General features: G+C 39.8%; 1 protein-coding gene across 4 annotated transcripts in view; it reads right to left on the reverse strand.

The window, feature by feature from the left end:
- The window catches only part of LOC105432591 (protein O-mannosyl-transferase TMTC1-like), a 119,116-nt gene extending 99,692 nt beyond the window's left edge, over window positions 1-19,424 (reverse strand). For 2 of the 4 annotated variants that reach the window (XR_016141434.1, XM_089085457.1), the window contains exon 1: window positions 16,872-19,424. Coding sequence is in view for 2 of the 4 variants with exons in the window: in XM_089085457.1 (XP_088941583.1) it covers window positions 16,872-17,197 (326 nt within the window). In the remaining 2 variants the exon portion in view is untranslated. The remainder of the gene's footprint in view (window positions 1-16,871) is intronic. The other 2 variants (XM_011647466.2, XM_089085458.1) reach the window with 2 other exon arrangements.
- Window positions 19,425-19,632: the final 208 nt, after the last annotated feature.

Here is a 19,632-nt window from a genome sequence, read left to right on the forward strand (position 1 = left end):
AATTATAAAGAATGAATTGAAATATTTGCTTATCGATATTTGTATATAAAATACTCCGCGTACGGAGATTTATTAGTACAAAAGGCAATGTTGATAAATTGCGATTCGTAGCCTTTATTGTGCTTCCAATTAGATGGGATTATACATACTATTTTGCGTCAACGTGGATAAATTTGTAAGCTTTCGAGACTCATTTAATCGAGAATTATTCGGGAACTAGTCACGCTTGAGTATTATCTCTCTAAAGAACTCTCATTAAATCTCACCAAGCATAGGCATGCAGAAAGACTCTTGTACATTTGGAATTTGAATATCTATAATGTGAACCCACATGCCATCAGAGCGCGTTTATCGACGAGGGATATCACAGTTAATAATCACGACAATTAGCATTGCGAGTGACAGTTGGAGGCAGACTACGCGGAAGGACATTGCGAAACGGACACTGGCGACACGATGTAGGTAATTCTCGCTTAATTAGAGGTAACACCGGTGCCATGGAGAAGGAAGGCAATGAGAGGTGTCGTAAGCGGGAGCGGCGTAGTAAGTACGAGAGTCCAGCAGAAGGACGACGGCGCCATCAGGACTCTGACCCAGCGGTTACGGTTCGGTCGATTTACTTGGGATCACGAAACGTCGCTCGTTGCTATGACGTGTGATCTATCCTCTCAACTGCCTCTACTGTGATTATGCTTTTCAACCCTAATCTCAACATAATTGCTCCGCCGTTTCCTCGACGGCTAAGTGCTCATTAGCCCCAAAGTATCGATCTTATGATATCTATGTCGTGAATTCTATCCGCATAATTAGGACAAAAGTTCAAGATATGATTGTTCACATAAATACCGAAAAAAAGGAGGGATATCTAATTCTTTGATTTTGGTGAAAACCTTTAATGGCCATGCAGCCATTAACTCGGTAAACTCGGATATGGGCGAACACGTGTCTGGCTACGTGTGGGATGTCCTCTAATGAGAGCGCGATACGAGCGGCGCGGCGCGGCGCTTCTTCATCGTAGAACCGGATGAAAGTGTGGTGCACGGTACGTGTGTGGCGTCTGGAAATCTTCCACCGTGAAAAATAGCGATCTCGCACAGCTGGTGGTCGAAAAAAATGATCATTTCTCGAGCCGAATTACCAAATTAGAAATTACTGTAGCGCGCGTTTAGCGCGCCATATATACATACATATACGCACGCATCACACGCACGTTACCGATACCTCGTACATTAAACCAGAATCTAGGTTAATTTTGCGTATTATTGACCGAGATAGAGAAATTGATTTTAAACGCACTGCTTGTTGAAATCGTATCTCGCATTAATATGAAACTTCTTTTGTAACGATATTATATTTTTTACCAATAACTGCTATGCTTTGATTTTCGTCATTTAATATGACAGCCAAGTACTTGTTATTATCGTTTGTTATGAAATAATGCAGTATTTATTTGCATCAAAAAGTTTTGTTTTAAAAGCACAGCTACAATATAAATCAAAAAGGATGACTACGAATTATATTGTATTTTCCACCGAGTTTAAAGAGATATATTAAAACTAAAAATCGTTAATATATTAATATGGCTCATATGATATAACTCGATCATAGATACACATTTAAGCGTGCAATTTTCAGTTATTAATCAAATTTATAACGCATACCCGAAGCGTGGATGGCCTGCACCGATGCAACAGGAATTTTCCAAAACTTTCCAAAAATGTGCCAGCTATGTGAAGCCAAAATTGTTGCATCGAAAGAATTCATTGTCGACGCAATATCGACGATATAGTTCTCTAACGTCGGAAATTTATTCTCCAGCAGAGCACGTTTCCACGAAAAATCCGAAAAAAGGCGGATTTCGAGAGTGCGGTCAGCGAAACGAAAAGAGAATTGCGTCCGTACGATCCGGGTATATTGAGTGCGGGCTCGGGAGTGCGCGAAGAGAAAGAGAGTGTGAGAGCTTTTTTCGCGACTCCACTTTTCGAATTGCCGGCAGGGAAAATCTTGCCGCGCGCCGCCGAGATTTGTTGGATGCATGCCGGGCAGCCCTGTGAGATTTATTGCCAACCCTCGCTCGCTTTAAGAGCCGAAGTCGGGCTGTCTTCGCGAAATTCATTACTTCGCACTGGGACTTCTCGACAGCTGTTGACGCCGCGAAAAGTTTACTTTCAAAAGTGCACAGCAAACGCCGGTTTACTCGCGGTGAGGCGGAAAACCTTTCACGCCAGCCGTAGTAGTACAGCTTATATAACTTCGTTCATTACGCGAATGGCGGAGACAACAAAGTGCTGGATGTGTAATCAAAAATCGACGAGCGCCACATAAGGACTATGTAAGTAGCTCGTCGAGATGATTTATCCGTTCACATATAAACGACAAAAAGCGAGGATAAGATTCTTGTATAACTCCGCTGCAACGCTAGATAAATGCAATATCAGAATATCAGAGACGTCATGAAAATATAGAAAGTTTAAAGATAGCTCCGGCGATGTGAAAATCGATAGCTAGGATCTGTACCTGAAGTTTCCTCGTCCTGATTTTATCGCGTAACATATTCTCATATGAGAAAAATCTCGCCTCCAATCCTGGCTACGTTCGCCGATCGGGCGATGTAGAGCACATCGGTGTGTTCCAGTGTCTTCTTGGAGCTTCCGACGGTCTGAATGGCGATATGACACGTTGCGCAGTACAACGAGGATCTTTACAACGCCCGAGTCCGAATCGACTTGTTTAACGGCGGAAAAATTTTGAGGCGCATAGATATAACGATACCGGAGTCAGTGGGTGGCGCGCTAACGTCGGAATAATGTCTCTTAATGGTGCAACGACAGGAACAGTGGTAAGTGTGACGTTTCGAGCAAAACGGTCCCAGTTTCTAAACGAAGTTCGAACTTTCCTGCGGAACTTATAATGCGGTGGGACACGTTAAGATGCCATGGACATCGGAACAGAAGCTCGTTAGCATAATCTACGAAGTTCGGTAGTCTAAATCCTCCTATACATAAATACGTCGATCGTAAAAAGCCCGCGGCGGCTTACATCCCGCGATCACGTTCGAATAATCTCTTCCGAAGAAAATATAAGTCGATTCAGAAACGATCCCCTGCGAGTTAATTAGTTGTATCGTTTAAACTAATCCTCTATAATATTTCGATCAACAATATCGAATAACGTTTAAATAATAATCAAAGTTTGAAAAATATCTTCTCGCGTTTATATTAAACCCATATAACGAAAAATTCAGAATACATGTAATAGTGCGTTGGATATATTTGCTTAACTAGTATAGTAGTAACTTCGTATCAATATTTATACTAAAACTCAGCGAAAATTCAGGATGCATGTATTAGATCGTTAAATATATCCGTCTAACGATCGTAGGCCCGTGTCGATGTTACATCATAGCCCAAACGCAACAACGGATACGGATAGCCGGCGGATACCGTTTTCCCTCCATTTCGGCCAATTACGCGCATCCAATTATCGAGGCAACGACCGCGAGTCGAAGCCGAGGCTGGATCGTTATTCTCGCGTACATGCGAAACACGTTTCAGATATCGCCGCCGCGTGCTTTTCATTCTCCACCTCCCTTTACGACCACCCGGAAACGATGTCATACGTCATTGCCGGTTTCATTGTGATTCGTGGATAGCCGTATACTACCTAGAGAGCGCGAATTCCGCCGTACTCGATTGCGCTTCGGCGCTCCCCGACATTCCAATTCCTCCCCCCGTACTTTTACTGGCATTGATTAGTGAGCCCGGCATCCATAAATTTCAGAGAAGGTATATGAGGATCTATTGAACATATGCAGGATGATCAAAGGATCGTAAACGGATTCAGAAATACACTGTAGGCAATACGTGTCTTCGAATAACATCACGCGCATTCGGAATGACGTTGTTAATTGTTGTTTCTCCCATTTGGAATTCTGCGCGCGATGCGAATTCGACTATAATGACGCGGATACCACGAAGAACGTACTTTTGCTAAGTATAAACTATGAAGATGCGTTAATCCACGGCTGACGGTAGTTGACAAAGCTCCTGGAAAGTAACGAAAGAGCGCGTCGGCGATGTCCATATTTTTAACATTTCTAAAGTTGCGGCAGAAAGTTACACGGATATGGAAAGGGAAGTTAACTGTTACTTTGTAACGCGGAGAGTTCGAAATCCCCTCTGGGATGACGGAGTCCTTCGAATTTGCATGAAAAAGGAACGGGCCTTCCAGCAAGTGGTATATAAGCTACTTCCAAATGAATGCAAATTCTTCTTCGAAAGCTCTCTCGATGAGAGTCTAGGAATTTGCTTACGTAAATACGATGTTATTGTGCGACGAAATATTGCATCGTCGCCGCCTTTGGCGGAAGTCGCGCGAAACGCATTAAACATTTAAGATATTCATTCTATCAGCTATCTTCATTTTCCTATCTTCATTTTTGTGATGCATTACTTTAAGTTTCAAATATTCGAACGCCATGATAGATTTTAATGTCCATTTTGGCGCAATATTACAAAGTTGTTTCTAATTATTAAATTTCTAATTATTAACGTTATCAAAGACTTTTTTATGTAAATGTAAAATGTTATACAAATGTATGTAACAATCGTATATGTGTACAGCATATTTGATGCCTACTGTGAAACAGTGTAAGATAATTGATTACGCGTGCTTCTCTGGATCAGCTGATAATTGCCTGACACAGAGGGTACAAAAACAATTACCGGTTTGGATTAGGCATTGGCACAGTGTCTATGTATATGTACGTGTGTACGAGATCTGCAGCATGTAATGATATGGTGGCGTGCTGAGAGATAGTAAGCACGTCAGACTGTGTACGATGTATTTGGTGTTAGTTGATCGGATCGATTCTAGATTTCTACGGAAACAACAAATTGAAATTCGATCTTATGATTTGCCGCATGACAGCATTGGAACTTACTAGGATTAATTGCATGAGTGATTATCGTTAATTACTCGAAATGTAAGCGATGTGAATGATGCGCTTTCAATTATATATATATATATATATATATATATAATGATGTGATGAATTTAAATCATTATTGAAGAAACAGTTGGGTGAAAATAGAATTATAATATATCTCTGTATTTTAATTTATCTGATATTTAATCGACAAATTAATAAAATAATTTGCTTCGTAAAAAGTTATCGAATGATCTGAAATGATTAAAAGTCACGGTGGGCGTTAACTTCCAAACGATTGAAACTATATACATTGACCTATATACTGATTTCCTCATGTGAGAAAGTTGGACGAGGTTGAGTTTCTCTGCGCTTATATCATTTCACTATCAACTCAGAGAATCGGAATTCTAAAGAGGATTCTCGATGACACTCCTGGCCCTCTTCCATTTCTTACGAGTAGAATAGTCGCCGACGATATTGGCCCAATTCGCGAACGGCCGATCCTCGCGAAGGAAATGGATCTTGGCATGTGGCTACACCAGAATCGAATCAGACCTAATCCAGCTGACCACGTCGATTTCATCCTCTAACCATCTGAGGTATTTCGATGCCACGAAATCCTGATTATTCAGTTTCGTATTTACAACTAACGTAATCGTTTATTCTGAAACTGCTTGTTTCTCACAGTTTTCTCACAATTTGTTTCACTTTTAATAAATATTCCAATTAATAGTATAATCGTAATATAGTATTGCATTATCTTCTAGAGCCAATAGAAAAAGAGAAATGCTACACATTTATAAATTCCAGAATATTATTAGTTTATTTAATAAAAAGGTATTAAAAGATACTTAATTCACACATTTTAATTGTCTGAAATATTTAGATTGTAAGATCTATCTTATCATATTAAAATAAATATATATTTGAGATGAAAATTTCTTATCTCAAAGAATCAAAAATTTCGGCAATTTAAACTTATATTTTAAGAAAAGATTGTCATTAAAAATCTCAGGCGTACATAGCGATGTTTGGCTTTAATTCTAGATCTGCCTAAAAGATTTAGTGACTATACTGTTCAAATAATTCTCTACTCGAATTTCGTGTGATAACGGAACAATCGGAATAACCAGGTAGGCGAGATGTAAGCTGCCTGCCGGCAACGTCGTCGTCAACACCAACCTCCTGTCCACCTCGTGTTTTACTGTTTGCGAGTGTTGAGCCTCGCTAAGCTCCGTAGATAACGTTTTGCCCTTCGTACATTGTTCTGGGGGTTTAAACAGATTACGCCCCGGCGCTGGTTAAACGTAAATTGCTGCCCCAACTCTATCCCTATTCTCATCGAAAACCGAGCGGCCTCACGACATTTTTAACATATCTATTCCAGGAAAGCGAAACGGAGCAACTACACTTTGCGAGTTTAAAAAAGAAATAGAATTCGCATTTTATATTAAAACACACACACACACACACACACACACACACACAAAATACAATTTAAATATTTCAGATAAAAAAGTTCACGAGTTAAAAAAATATCTTTACTTGCAGAATATATATACTATATATATATATTTAACTCGCGAACTTTTTTGTCAATTTATAAAGGAATAGATAATTAAATATGTAGAACCCTGAAAACGTGATCATAGAGATGAATGAGAAATTCAAGTGACAAACGTTACCTAATCTGCTGCAATTTCGATATAATGGGAAACGTTGATGGGGAAGCTAGTTGTGCATTTGTCGATGGATACGGTGACTAGTCACATTCGAAATGCAGATCCGTCACGTCCCGACGATCTCCATAACGGAAGATCCTCGATTTCGATAGCGCCATCATTTCCCTACCGCGACCATATCCTTCCCGAGGGACGAAACGATATCTGTAGGTCGAAAAAACCTACCGAGAGTGCCATATTTTGGCGATCTCTCTTTGCGGTAAAAGGAAGGCAATCTGTTCTACCCTAAGTGTACGAAAACCACGATCGGTGGTAAACATCAACAACCAATAAGCCATTTCGTGAGGGATATATCTTATTATATGGTCAACTTTTATTACGAAGCGCCTCTTATTAAGTTTAATAGTTTATTATGCCAATAACTTATCATTCTCACTATTCGTATTTCTATAGCAACGTTGAAATGTCGAAGAATAAATGCATCGATAAATTCATCGAAAAGCATAATTCATCCAATGTGCGATTATCCCAATATTCATAGTCTCGTATAAAAAACGTCAAATTCCCGTGGGATTTTACAACGTATAATTCGAGTTTGCATCAGATGATTGAACGAGTAATGGATGTGTTGGTTATTAATCGCTGTCCACATTTTATGTGAGTTATCGTTAAAAGAAATTAATATTTATTCGCGAGTTGTTTGCTATTGTATGTGCAAGCGGATTATATGAATTTAACACGTAGCAAAATTCTATAATATAATTATTATAATTATATATTTAAAAAGCTACGTATTTAAAGGATACTCAATCATTTATTTCATAAATCTAATGGCAACTCATCATTGAAGAATAAAATATCATATATATATATATATATATATATATATATATATATATTATTTTTTCTTTGAAATTACCAAATTATCTTTAACGTTCGAGAATTATTGCCAAAATTTTAGAAGCAGTGTAAAATAAAACTCCAAAGGGCGACGTAACTCTTAAACTTCTCGACATCTTTCTTGCCACCGTCATAATTACGCCTACTATTATGAACATCGTATTTCCAACCCTAAGAGAGCAGCTTTCGTTGCCCAGTTACGCTGTCTGTTTAATAACAGCCCTGTTATCCCGCTACGCGCGCGACGGCAGTCAACGTGAAAGGCAGAAAAAAAGACGAAGGATGACGCTAGAAAATGCGGTGTAATAACGGGAGATGGGCCGTTATATTGTAATACCTAATGAAGCTCGTCTCGAGCAACTCGATATTGCGCGGACCACGGGAATGGTAACGCCGAGCGGAAGTTGAATCGACGCGCGACCAGGATTATAACGACAAGAGGCCATATATTTTATCATATATTTTACGTTACTCGGTTTACGATTGCCCGAGATTAATAACATTCCGCTTCTCCTGGGCTTTACTGCAACATACAAGTAATATCACGAGACGTTGCTGGTGCTCGCGCCTGTGGGAAAAGGAAAAAAAGAAAGACAAACGCCGGATAAGAGAAAACTGGCCGTAGGGCACGCGTTAAATCCAATTTCCCTGGAACGACCCGGATTGTCGGAAATAGAAACGAGTACGATCCATTACAGTAAGTCTCGTGAAGATCAACCGCGGTACAAAGGATTATTGTTGCATTATGTCATTTTTGCGATTGTGCGACGCAAGTATAAATTTCACTCGAATTCTCGGCGATGTTTTTCCGATGAATCTTTCTCACCTTGTGAACGTTATATACTATTGCTTTTGCATTCCACTACATTTTCCTGTCCGTTGTCTGCTATTCTTTGCGGCCGCTGCGTTATCAGTTCTTTTGAGGGGTGTTCCATTGTACCGAAAGTTATCTCGGTTTTTTGATATCATATGGAAAAGAAATAGAGAAAGATTGACGATACTAAAAAATTTGATATGCGTCACGTCGAAAACGTTACGAATTCTCATACAGGTTTATTACTTCCATATAAACTAAACTTAATCAGATTAATTAATTTTAATATTAGTTATTAATATTAACAGTAACATCTGATGATGTTACTGGAAATTTTATAACACAAATTATATGTGACAGCGGACATCATTATGGATAACAATTTGCGTTGATTAATTCCCCGTGAAAATGTAATACAAAAAATGAGAAATGCAAAATGATTTCACAATATTTTAGCTGTTATGTAGAGAGAGTCGTTATATGCATTTGAAATTATAATGAGCATTTTGACGTCTATGGTTGCAAATATCATAATTCCCAGAAATTTTAAAAACAAAAATAAAAAGTCCTTTCGAGACATTTGATTTAGAGACGATCAGAATATATTATGATACGTAATATTATTTTTATTTATAGTGTTATTTTATAGTGTTATTATAAAAATAATTCTCATGTGAAAGTTAATTATTTACTGTATTGACAATACAGTAAATAATTAATTGTCTATTCTAATTAATATTTAATACACTCTTTAATACACATTTAATGAGATATCTCATTATTACTGTGAAAACGTATTAATTATCTCGAATCTGAATTTAACATCTTTCTGATATTCCGGACATTAATGTATTACAAATACAAACTTTATGTCGGAATAAAGAAAAGAAAATGCGAATAAAAAAATAGTTTGACACTTTTGCGTATGATGAAAGCTTCAAACAAAAAGCTTGAACTTAATACGGAGAGACGGGATGCAAAAAATCTTTCTATTTTTATACGTTTAGAAGCGCATGGTATTATTAAAAATAACGCATACAGATGTAAGAGCAATAAAATTACAAAATATATATGTATGTATGTATGTATGTATGTATGTATGTATGTATGTATGTATGTAAAACACACACACACACACACACACACACACACACACACACCACACACATTTATTTGTACATAAATATTAATTTTCTTTCATTATCAGAATGTTTTCTGTATTGTTCGGGCCGACTATTGCATTCAAATTTACTTCGCTTTCTTTTCATTATATCTGAATATATACGAGTATATATATATATATATATATATATATATATATATATAAATTTTAAGAAAATTGTTTGTATGTGTAAGAGAATTTTATCTAGAAATGTATTATCTTAGATCTCTCTCTCTCTCTCTCTCTCTCTCTCTCTCTCTCTCTCTCTCTCTCTCTCTTAGATGTTATCTTTGTACTATATAAAGACAAGTAATTGAATTCTTTGAATCGAAACTTGAAGTTAAAGACCTTGAAATGGAAATAACTCGAGCGAATAAAACCATTGATTTTGTCCGTGCATAAAAAAGGATTGATTATATGTGCTAAATATGTTGTTATATATAATAAATCAAATTTTTTGCATCATATTAATTTTTCATTAAAAAGTTTTTCCCTAATGCAATATTTGAAAAATTATGCTTTATGTATTGATTAAAATTTTTATAATATAAAGTTGCAGTAAAAATGTAATATACCAAATAAAAAATAATGCTCAATAATATTTATTATGTGCTTAAATTGGTTTATATACCAATTTCATATAGATAAATAAATAAATAAAATAAGAAATTAATAAAAATAAATAAATTAATAAAAATAATTATTTACAAAATTTATCAATATTAAATCAATATTGAACTTTTATTCTTTCTCGTTTTTCATATTCACACATATGTATAAGGAAGCGATTTATTGTTATGGTGATACATCAATCAGGTAACTATGGCACGCCCGACTTTGGAACTGTGAACTAATTACGACGGCGTAATTAAGTAATTAACTATCTAGCGGAGGAGATTGCAAAGCACCTCGTTCCATAACTCTGTCAGGCTATGTGTGTACACGCACATTTAAAGCTGGCGTAATTTGCAAGAGTTATCTTAAAGACATGTAATTAACTAGCGTACTATTCACTATACTTAATATATGTGATATTTTCATATCATAATTGATATTAATAAATAAGTTATGTGTTCGTATATAAAATAAATTTTTAAATATTTTTAATCTATTGGTAAACAGATTGCTGATAGCCCGTGATGAATATTGAAGTTTATAATCCGAAAATCTCAAAAAAAAAAAAAAAAAAAAACAACGAAAAAATGTCGAGAAAGTTACACATTTTTACAGGTTTTAAATTCGAAATTTACTTTACATTTATAAGAAATTTTTTCAATAATTAATTGTATTATTTGCCTCGCTCAATTAGCTAAAGAAGAAGTCCATAGTGTGATTAGCGCGTAATAATTCAGCGTTAACGAAAACTTAGGCGAGAGGACCGAGCGACGACTAATCATTAATTAATTATCTCAAACTCGGCGGAACATTCGTCGTTTTTGAGCGGTCTATCGAGGCCAATGAAAATTATGCGTGTCTATATAGTGGCGCAATAAAGTGTTCAAACCACGAAGTATCACGCTCTCCTGTGCATACTCGGGCGCGCGCACCGGGAAAAGTGTTCTTTAATATACGTGCACCATCGAGTGAACGAGTTTACAGCGCTTGCTCACGGCACGCTTCTGGTAGTCACGAGTCACGAAACGCTTTAGATGAATCACTGTGCAGCACGAAGTAGTACAGTGATATAGGGGCAGCCTACCGACGTGCCACAACCCAATGACGCGTCCATGCGGAAACGAATTATCTTTTCTACCACCTGTACGTCGCATCTGATTAATTCGCCATTTCTCGATCACGATGCCATGCTTTATCAAACGACGAAAATTTAATGGTGCGCATTCATTTGATTATACGATTAATCGAAGGGAAATATTATAATCCTCGCTACGTTGGAAATGAGCTTCACGGCCAAATGAACGCGATGTTATACAGACATCCGAAGACATCGGAATAGATAAAATATCCATGACATAAAAAGCCTTTTCACTGCGGAAAGTGGGATGATTTTTAACGAGCCTTTCTGATCCTTGACTGATTTTTCCACAACACTTCACATTCAACAAAAATATTTCTGAGCGCAAATAAATTTGACTCTAATAATTTATAATAAGAAATGTACTATTAAATTTACAGAACTAAAAATGCAATGGTAGATCTTTCTTCTTTCGGAGGATTTACGAAACTCATCTTTTTCTTGAATGTAACGCAGCCTACTTGTAACAACTCAAAGTTCGCCGATTCAATACACGGAAGTGGTACATCTCATAAAAGATAAATGCGCGCTCGGTTTTGCCACGATTGAGTTGAAAGAACATTCATAGATACATAAAATAGTATATTCTCGTCGCGTTTGAAACTAGAATGTCCCTCTTCGCATTGACAATGTAAGTACGACCTGAATGCACTTGGACTGAAGAGTTCGCTCATGAAATTGTCCTGCCCGAATAACTCAAATAAAACAGGAAAAACTATCCATCATGAACGAAGAACACCGGAAGGAAACACGATACACTTGAATGTGGAAATGTTCACTTTTGAAGTGCGCTCAGATAAGATATTTCTCTCTTGAACTTGCTAAAGTACGAGCACATTGTCATATCAAGACACGAACTGGCATATGTCTATGATCTTCTTATGTTATTTATATACTAAATGAATAAAAATTTTGCATAATATATTGCATAATCACTTAAATGGTAATATTAATTTAAGATGAGAAATTAAACTTTTTTGGTAAGAAAAATCTCAACATTCTATATCGTTAGCCTTATGTTAGGACAAATTGTATTAATAATAATTATAAATTTATAAAATTTCATTTTTTAGAAAATTTCTCGTATGAATTAATAGATAGGTTTAATAGATAATGTGTATATGTAAATTTGTATTTTTAGAGTAATTCATATCATTCGTATAATTCTTCATATCATGAACTTTGGATAGAATAGAATTAAAGAATTTTATTCAAATTTTATTCAATTCAATTATTCAATTTTATTCAAAAATTATCAGATTTGCATATTCATAATTTTGACTTAAAATTGTAAAATTATTGATACGATTTGTATTACTTTCTCGGCAATACGTATTTTCGTGCTTCTAAAGAAATAATTCTAGAAGAATTCTAGAAAGAAATTATTAATACAATTTGTCCTAACATAAGACTAACGATATAGAATATTGAGATTTTTCTTACCAAAAAAATTTTAATTTCTCATCTTAATATTACTATTTAAGTGATTATGCAATATTGCAAAATTTTTATTTATTTAGTATATAAATAACACAAGAAGATCATGGACATATGTCAGCTCGCGTCTTGATGCGATAATGTGCTCGTATTTTAGCACATGTTCAAGGGAGAAATATCTTATCTGAGCGCACTGAGCGCACTTCAAAAGTGGACATTGCTACATTATTTATAAATCAAATATTGACAATGATAATGTGAAATTCCAATCTCTATCTCTATCAATAATGAGAGTTAATCGCAAGACTAAATGAAATATCATAGTCGACGGATCACACGACGGCATAATCGAATGTGGGACGTACGGTGCTGCGCAACACAAAGTTATATCGCACGTCTAAATTACAGCTTGCAGCACAATCATTCACGCGTGTCAGTAGCGCCGTGGAACGAGATTCCACCCCACGTTGCGTCCTGGTCAAGTAATTTAATAATAATTATTCCCTCACAGGAAACGGCCGCAAAGCGTGGCCCATTGCTACTGTCGGCCAACTCATAAATCATCAGCTAACGTATAACGGACTTAGCTGCTGATCGTGATTTAATACTAGTAAAATGCCAACAACCTCGTGAACCAATCAATAAAAGATAGATGCTTACAAGGAAATCTTAAATAAACCATTAACCGATGCTATTCATCGGAAATACTATCCTCTCAATTGGCGCCATTTAATGTCTCGTAATAAACAGTGATATAAATAGTGAGAGATATAAATAGTGAGATATAAAAAAAAATATCTAGATTAAAAGAGAAACCATCGACAGAGATAGCAAAATTCATAGCTCGTGTTTCAATACGGACAAACCAAACGGAGATGATCAAATTCAGATGATGCGCTTTATAGCCGTTGGCTATCGCGGAAAAATCAGTGGATATTCGCCGTCACGGTTTTTGGCCACGACAGCTCGCCGCAAAGCGCATAGTATTCCTAGCCACAAGTGATGAGACAAAGAAAAATCTCCGGAGAAACGATATAAGTTCCAACTTGCGACGAACGCGATTATATCGATCGTCATTGTACGAGTACAAAGATCTCGATGAGAGAGAACGAGTGGGTGTGTGTATTATCAAAGTACATACTAGACGCGTTGGTAAATCCGCTAAAGAAGAAAGAACGTAATAGAGAAGCACGAATATTATGCCACGCCGAGGACAGGAAGATTTCTCTTAATTGAACTGAACGTAAATAACGTAATATCGCGCGAATGAATGTGCCGCGTTAATTGGATAGGTAAATTTAATGTTTGCAGAGCTTCAATAATCGCTCTCGCATACTGGACTTTAACTCGGAGAAAAGCACGCTAGTAACTTTATATTAGACCGTCAGACTTTATATTAGACCTAATTTCCTTAGTTTTAATCGGAAATGATAGTTAACTCTGATACTTTACGTATCTCGCTAATAAACGCTAATTGCATTTCATAAATATCGGCGCCCGTATTAGAGCAATCTATTTTGGCGCAATCTCGATAAGCAAGCGTTGCGTATTATTATTATTATTAGACACCTGTATGCACTCTCAGTCGAGGTAATAAGGCGTTACTTGATTTTATCCAGCCTTTCTTCTCCATCAAACTATCTGGAGCGTACTCCGCAGTCCGTTTCTATTTGCGGACGTAATAATCTAACATGGTCGCCAACCCGTGAAGCTCGCCTTCTCGTAAATGTGGAAACGAATCGCTCGGCGAGCTTTCTGCGTTATTCATTCGACGCTGGGGCAAAGACTCACGCTCGACCGCACCCGTAAATTATTTCCGGGCGAAACGAAGTAGCTGAAATATACGTACAACTCGCATGAAATCCCATTTTTCCTATCAAATACGTGCCCGCGCGATTCTCGGAAACTGTAAATAACCGTGGGCAACTGCTTTCCAAATATCCCTTCGCGATAAGACACCCCGCGCGCGGCTGATACCATCTCAATTAGCGCCCGTCGCGTCAAAAACGTCGGCAAAGCGATCAAACACGCGAATTAAACACGGGAGAACGATTGTTGATGCGATCTACAAAATGATATGCCACACGTTGAGTACAAGATTGCCCACGTCTATCAGTCTGTGGGTCGGGCGTAGTCAGTATACGCGATGATATCGATGAGATAAAACGTATGAAAGTATATATATATATATATATATATATATATATATATATATATATATATACATATATGCCAACACGGCAGAATACGATGACTGCTTCGAGGAAATGCCCGGGAATCTCTCGGAAACTTTAGAGCGGTCCACGCGGGAGGCGTTGGGTCAACTGCCACGAATGCACTCTGGACTTTTGGGGTCGCCCCGGCACATTTTCATTCGAGAACTCGAATTCTCAAAGCGGCATACCGTGAGCGCCGTCAGAGTTTTGTAGCAATAAAGAGAGCGGGCGATGAAAAGAGATGCGCCACGGAAAGGATGGAAAATGGAGCATATATGCGCCCGGAAAAGACGCGCGGAATTGTCCAAAGCTTTCCCGTATATATCGGTGAATGCAAAGCACGATTCCCGGCGTAGAAAGAATTATCGGTGCGAGTTATCGACGAACAGAGAAAATCCAGCGTATTTGAAATCGATTTCCCTTTTGCTTTCTTGCAGCTCTTGTAACTCGCGTAACTATCACAGACGCAATAAAAACGCTCAGGTAGATTATTAAAAAAGATAAAGCTTCGTAATTTGCTCACATATATATATACATATATATGGCACTTCTCACGTCAAATGAACAACAAAGGTAACGATATATCAACTGTCTGATATCTACGCGCGGTAGACAACTCTCGCCTTAAACGGCTGACACATAAATCTTCGCTTATCCTTTCAACCGCGTGTCAGCATAAGCGGCGCATTTTTCGCACGCGCATAAACCACTCCTCTCCTCATGCGAATCGAGTGGCGGCAACAATGAGAGATGCCGGGTATCGCCCCCCGCGTGATATAAGGGCGGCTCCGCAGCGCGTCAGTGGCGATCCGGATCGTTAAAGTCTCGTCTTCTCGACGAGACGAATGCTGTTCGCGGCGCGCCGCGGCGCCGGCGTCTCCGCGCCTCGGGGATTATGGATGCGTTCCACTTCCGATAACGCGCGAAACGTGAAGGCGCGTTTATGCCCTCGCCCTACACCCGGCGCCTCTCTCTTTCCCCCGAACGAACCGCCCGCGCGCCGCGCGCATTTCGCGCCCGCACACCTCGTCGAAGTTGGCAACAGCATCTGGAGCGTTAAGGGTGGATGAGCGATGTGCCGGTGTCTTGCGGCGTGATGGATCGTCCAATACCAGCCAATATGCAGTATTGCACGTGGAGTGGCAAACTGGTATCCATGCATCAAATCGGTGGGCAGAGAGCGGGTAGGAGGATGGACAGGAGGGCGGGCGGGAGGGAGGGAGGGAGGGTGAAAGTTTCGTGTGCTCTACACGACACGCTATTGCACACACTACCGTATGCTCGGTCGCTTCCGTCGTGGTCAGAGAACGGTTCTTGCCGATCCGTCCTTAGTGGTACGACCATAAGGTGCATCTCCGATTGCATGGATATACCTATATACGGCTATGTATCTACAGATGTATGTATACATGAAGGTATATATATATATATATATATATATATATATACACACGTATACATATATGTATACAGGATGTCCCGATAAGAACGGCGAGGCCAGTGCTGCGAACTACGTGGTCGTGTCATGTGTTTGGAACGTCAGGCGACCAGACACGTTTCTCGAGACAATTTCTTGCCGTCTTATTTTATCCAGACGGATACGACCGTGTACCGAATCGTATTCACTTTTCTGTTTAATGGATTGTCTTAAAGGACCGGTTTGACAAACGAGCCGCAAGAAGAAAAGAGAAGAGCGATTAAATCAAAACGTGATAATATACCTAAAATATACCTAAAATAGCGAAACGGACGAATCATGTAATCGGTTGAAATATCCTTTCGAACCCTTTCGATGATCATAAATAATTCCGCGTGAACGTAATTCAATTCCCGATCGCGGATGGCTTTACTTTTAACCGTCATTTTAAAGCTCCCGCATTAAAAAGGACCTAACCAAGTCAATCCTCTATCTATCTAATTCTCAAACAAACAGCTCCAACAAAGAGCTCGATAAACGTGAGAGAAATATTGGCTCACCGAAACGTCAGAGTGGTGAAAGGTCGATAGCTCTTGTGACTATTGCGGCTCTCCATTGGCGTACCCCAGAAATCGTCGTTGAGCACACTGCTCCACGATGCCTCGCCGATCACATCCCTGTTCCTCACTACCGCCGGTATGTCGTCGTGCACGAAGTCGCAGTCGAGCGCGTTCAGATAACAACCGACCGCGACGAGCGCGACCGCCGCGTAGATGCACCATCCCGGTGGCTCGTTCGCCTCAGTCTCGTTGCATCCGCCACGGCCACTTCTCTTGATCGAAGACGTCTGGCAGAAGCAGGAGGAACCGTTGTTTCGTCGCCTCATGTTGCTCGATGTTGCCCGATTCCACGCACGAGATAAGACCTCACGTTCGTTCGTCCGCGAGTCTCGAGTGCGAGCACTGTCATGAAGTTACAAGTCGTTTTTTCGGGCACCGTTATCTCCCGCGCGACTGATCGCACTGCCCGGTATGACTGCACTGATCGCGATCCGAATCAGCTGACTCTCGCATTTCTAGGGCGAACGCTCACGGTGAGAGTTCACGATCGAAAAGCGTTCCGCGTCCCTTCGAAAGGATCGCTACTAACCATCATTTTAATTACGAAACTCGGCATTCCAGCTCGGTGCTCCTTTCATCGATATATCACTTTGCGAGCGTAATAAATCGTAAAGACCGATCGCTTATACACCGTTGACTTTTCGACTCCCGGGTCAAAGGGACATGATTCTTGTGTAACACACTAGCGATAAAACACGAAACGTCGCGGTGCTAATCGGTGCCTTCCGTTGATCTCTCCCATTTAGGCCGACGACTCTACCCCCGACGAACGTTCGTTTGTCCCCGGTGAGCTTGACAAATGACTGCGGGAGTTCATTATTTATCGAGTCGGTTGGCTCGAGCGTGTTCAAGATGAAAGGTAGTAACGAGTTGTCGCGTGTGAGACGATCACGATTCGGATAATAGCCCTCGCGTGGATTTTTCTCGGCAATTGTCCCCGTGGGAATCCAAGTGGATCCTTTTTACGTAACCGCGTAACGATGTAACAGCTCGTTATCGCGCGCGGTATCGGGCCGATTCACTCTTGAGCTGCAAATCACTGATCCGTGCGGATCATTACGGATTCTCTCGGCGGAGTAAAACGCGATATATCTATAGCTCACTTACCGCTCTCAGACATAAGTGGCATTAACGCGATGGTTCTATAGGTTGCGGCTTTGTTCCGCAGCAGGTCATGTATTCGATACCCATTATCCATCTACTCTGCAAACGGATTTTCAATTACGCAAAAAATCGCAGCGTTATGCATTTCGCTCGATATTCGTGCTCCGTGTGTCCTTATCTAATATTCAACATATCGTTCATTTCGCGAAACGTTAAGCGCAACGATGTATCGTTACTTTACATTTTCGCAGTTACATCTATCGTTCTATACTGTCGTGTCTCTCGAGTAATCTTAACGGTAAGAGCTCCTTTGGTCACCGATGGGTCTCCACTTTTTTTGCCGCATCGAGGGAATTTCACAAAATTATGGAGAACAAGCTGCAACGCCGAGAAGACGGCTGTATGACCCAGATATTCGCAACCGAGGTTCCTCCGTCGCCACAATTTTACTGTGCATATAGATCTATACAAGCAGCTCGTATCTCGCCGGGGGTACGGCTTGAAATCCTCCGCGGCAGCACCTTCACCTCCCGCCAACCTCCTGCTGCTCTCGCCACTATCTCTTTCCCCTGGCGCCACTGCCACTTGGCCGCCTCTTCTTGTTCCTCGTCTTTCTCCGGCTTCACCTCCCGCACTGTCGAATTCAATCTTTAGACAAGTATTACGACAATTTTTTTCTCCGCTTTCGCTTGGCCAGAATCGAATGCCCCGACGATCCCACTAGTTCCCACTGCTTGCCTCCGACGAGATGACACTCGAATGAAAAGTCGGACGTTCTCGACGTTTAAGTGGTAGCTGACGAACGTTTCTTAATGTTCGTCTTATTCATCCGCGCCAAACCGTATTGAATGACTTCTGATGAAGGAATGAGAGAATTCCGAGTGGTAAAAAAATATAAGCAGGCTTTAGAGTTAGAGATATTCGATCTCCGATCTCGTTCGAATTTATCAAAATATCTTACATGAAATGCATGATATTCTGACCGTTTGAAATAGATAATATTCACTACTTTTTATCTAATTGCTTCATCTTTTATTATTGATCTCTGATTCTTGATCGCCACGCGACAGCGCCTGGCATGTGTTCGTATCGAAGACGCTAAAATGTGTGATTGCAGGTGTAAAAATGTAATTTCTCCTAATCAGTGATATCATCGGAGATGGTAGCTGTGCGTTTCCCTGTTCATTCAGACGAAACAAACGCAGGCACCTTTTGACGATCTACCATCTACGGTCTACTATCGGCCGCGTTGCCGACCGACACGGCGTACAAATCGGTACGCACCGCACATCGAAATGTCACAGGTCACGGTAACGACATCGGACAATCGGCGTCGAGCTCGAGCGGGTCACCGCGACGACGATAAGCGCGAGACTAAGGGACGACGGCATCCGCCCGGTTATATACCCGACGCACTCTGACCCGCAAAGCCGCGCCCGCGCATGAGCCACCCCCGGGGGTTTCCCTCCTGCATCCTCGCGCGCCTTCCCTTTCTTCTTCTTTCCCGTTTGCCAGCACCTGCTCAACCTTGGGTTCCACTGACGTCATGTTGTTTACTCATAGTTCACTTGCCAAAATATACCCCCCGAACACAAGA

The sequence above is a fragment of the Pogonomyrmex barbatus genome, unplaced genomic scaffold (assembly GCF_055798465.1).
Source record: "Pogonomyrmex barbatus isolate J1 unplaced genomic scaffold, ASM5579846v1 scaffold10, whole genome shotgun sequence".
Lineage (NCBI taxonomy): Eukaryota > Metazoa > Arthropoda > Insecta > Hymenoptera > Formicidae > Pogonomyrmex > Pogonomyrmex barbatus.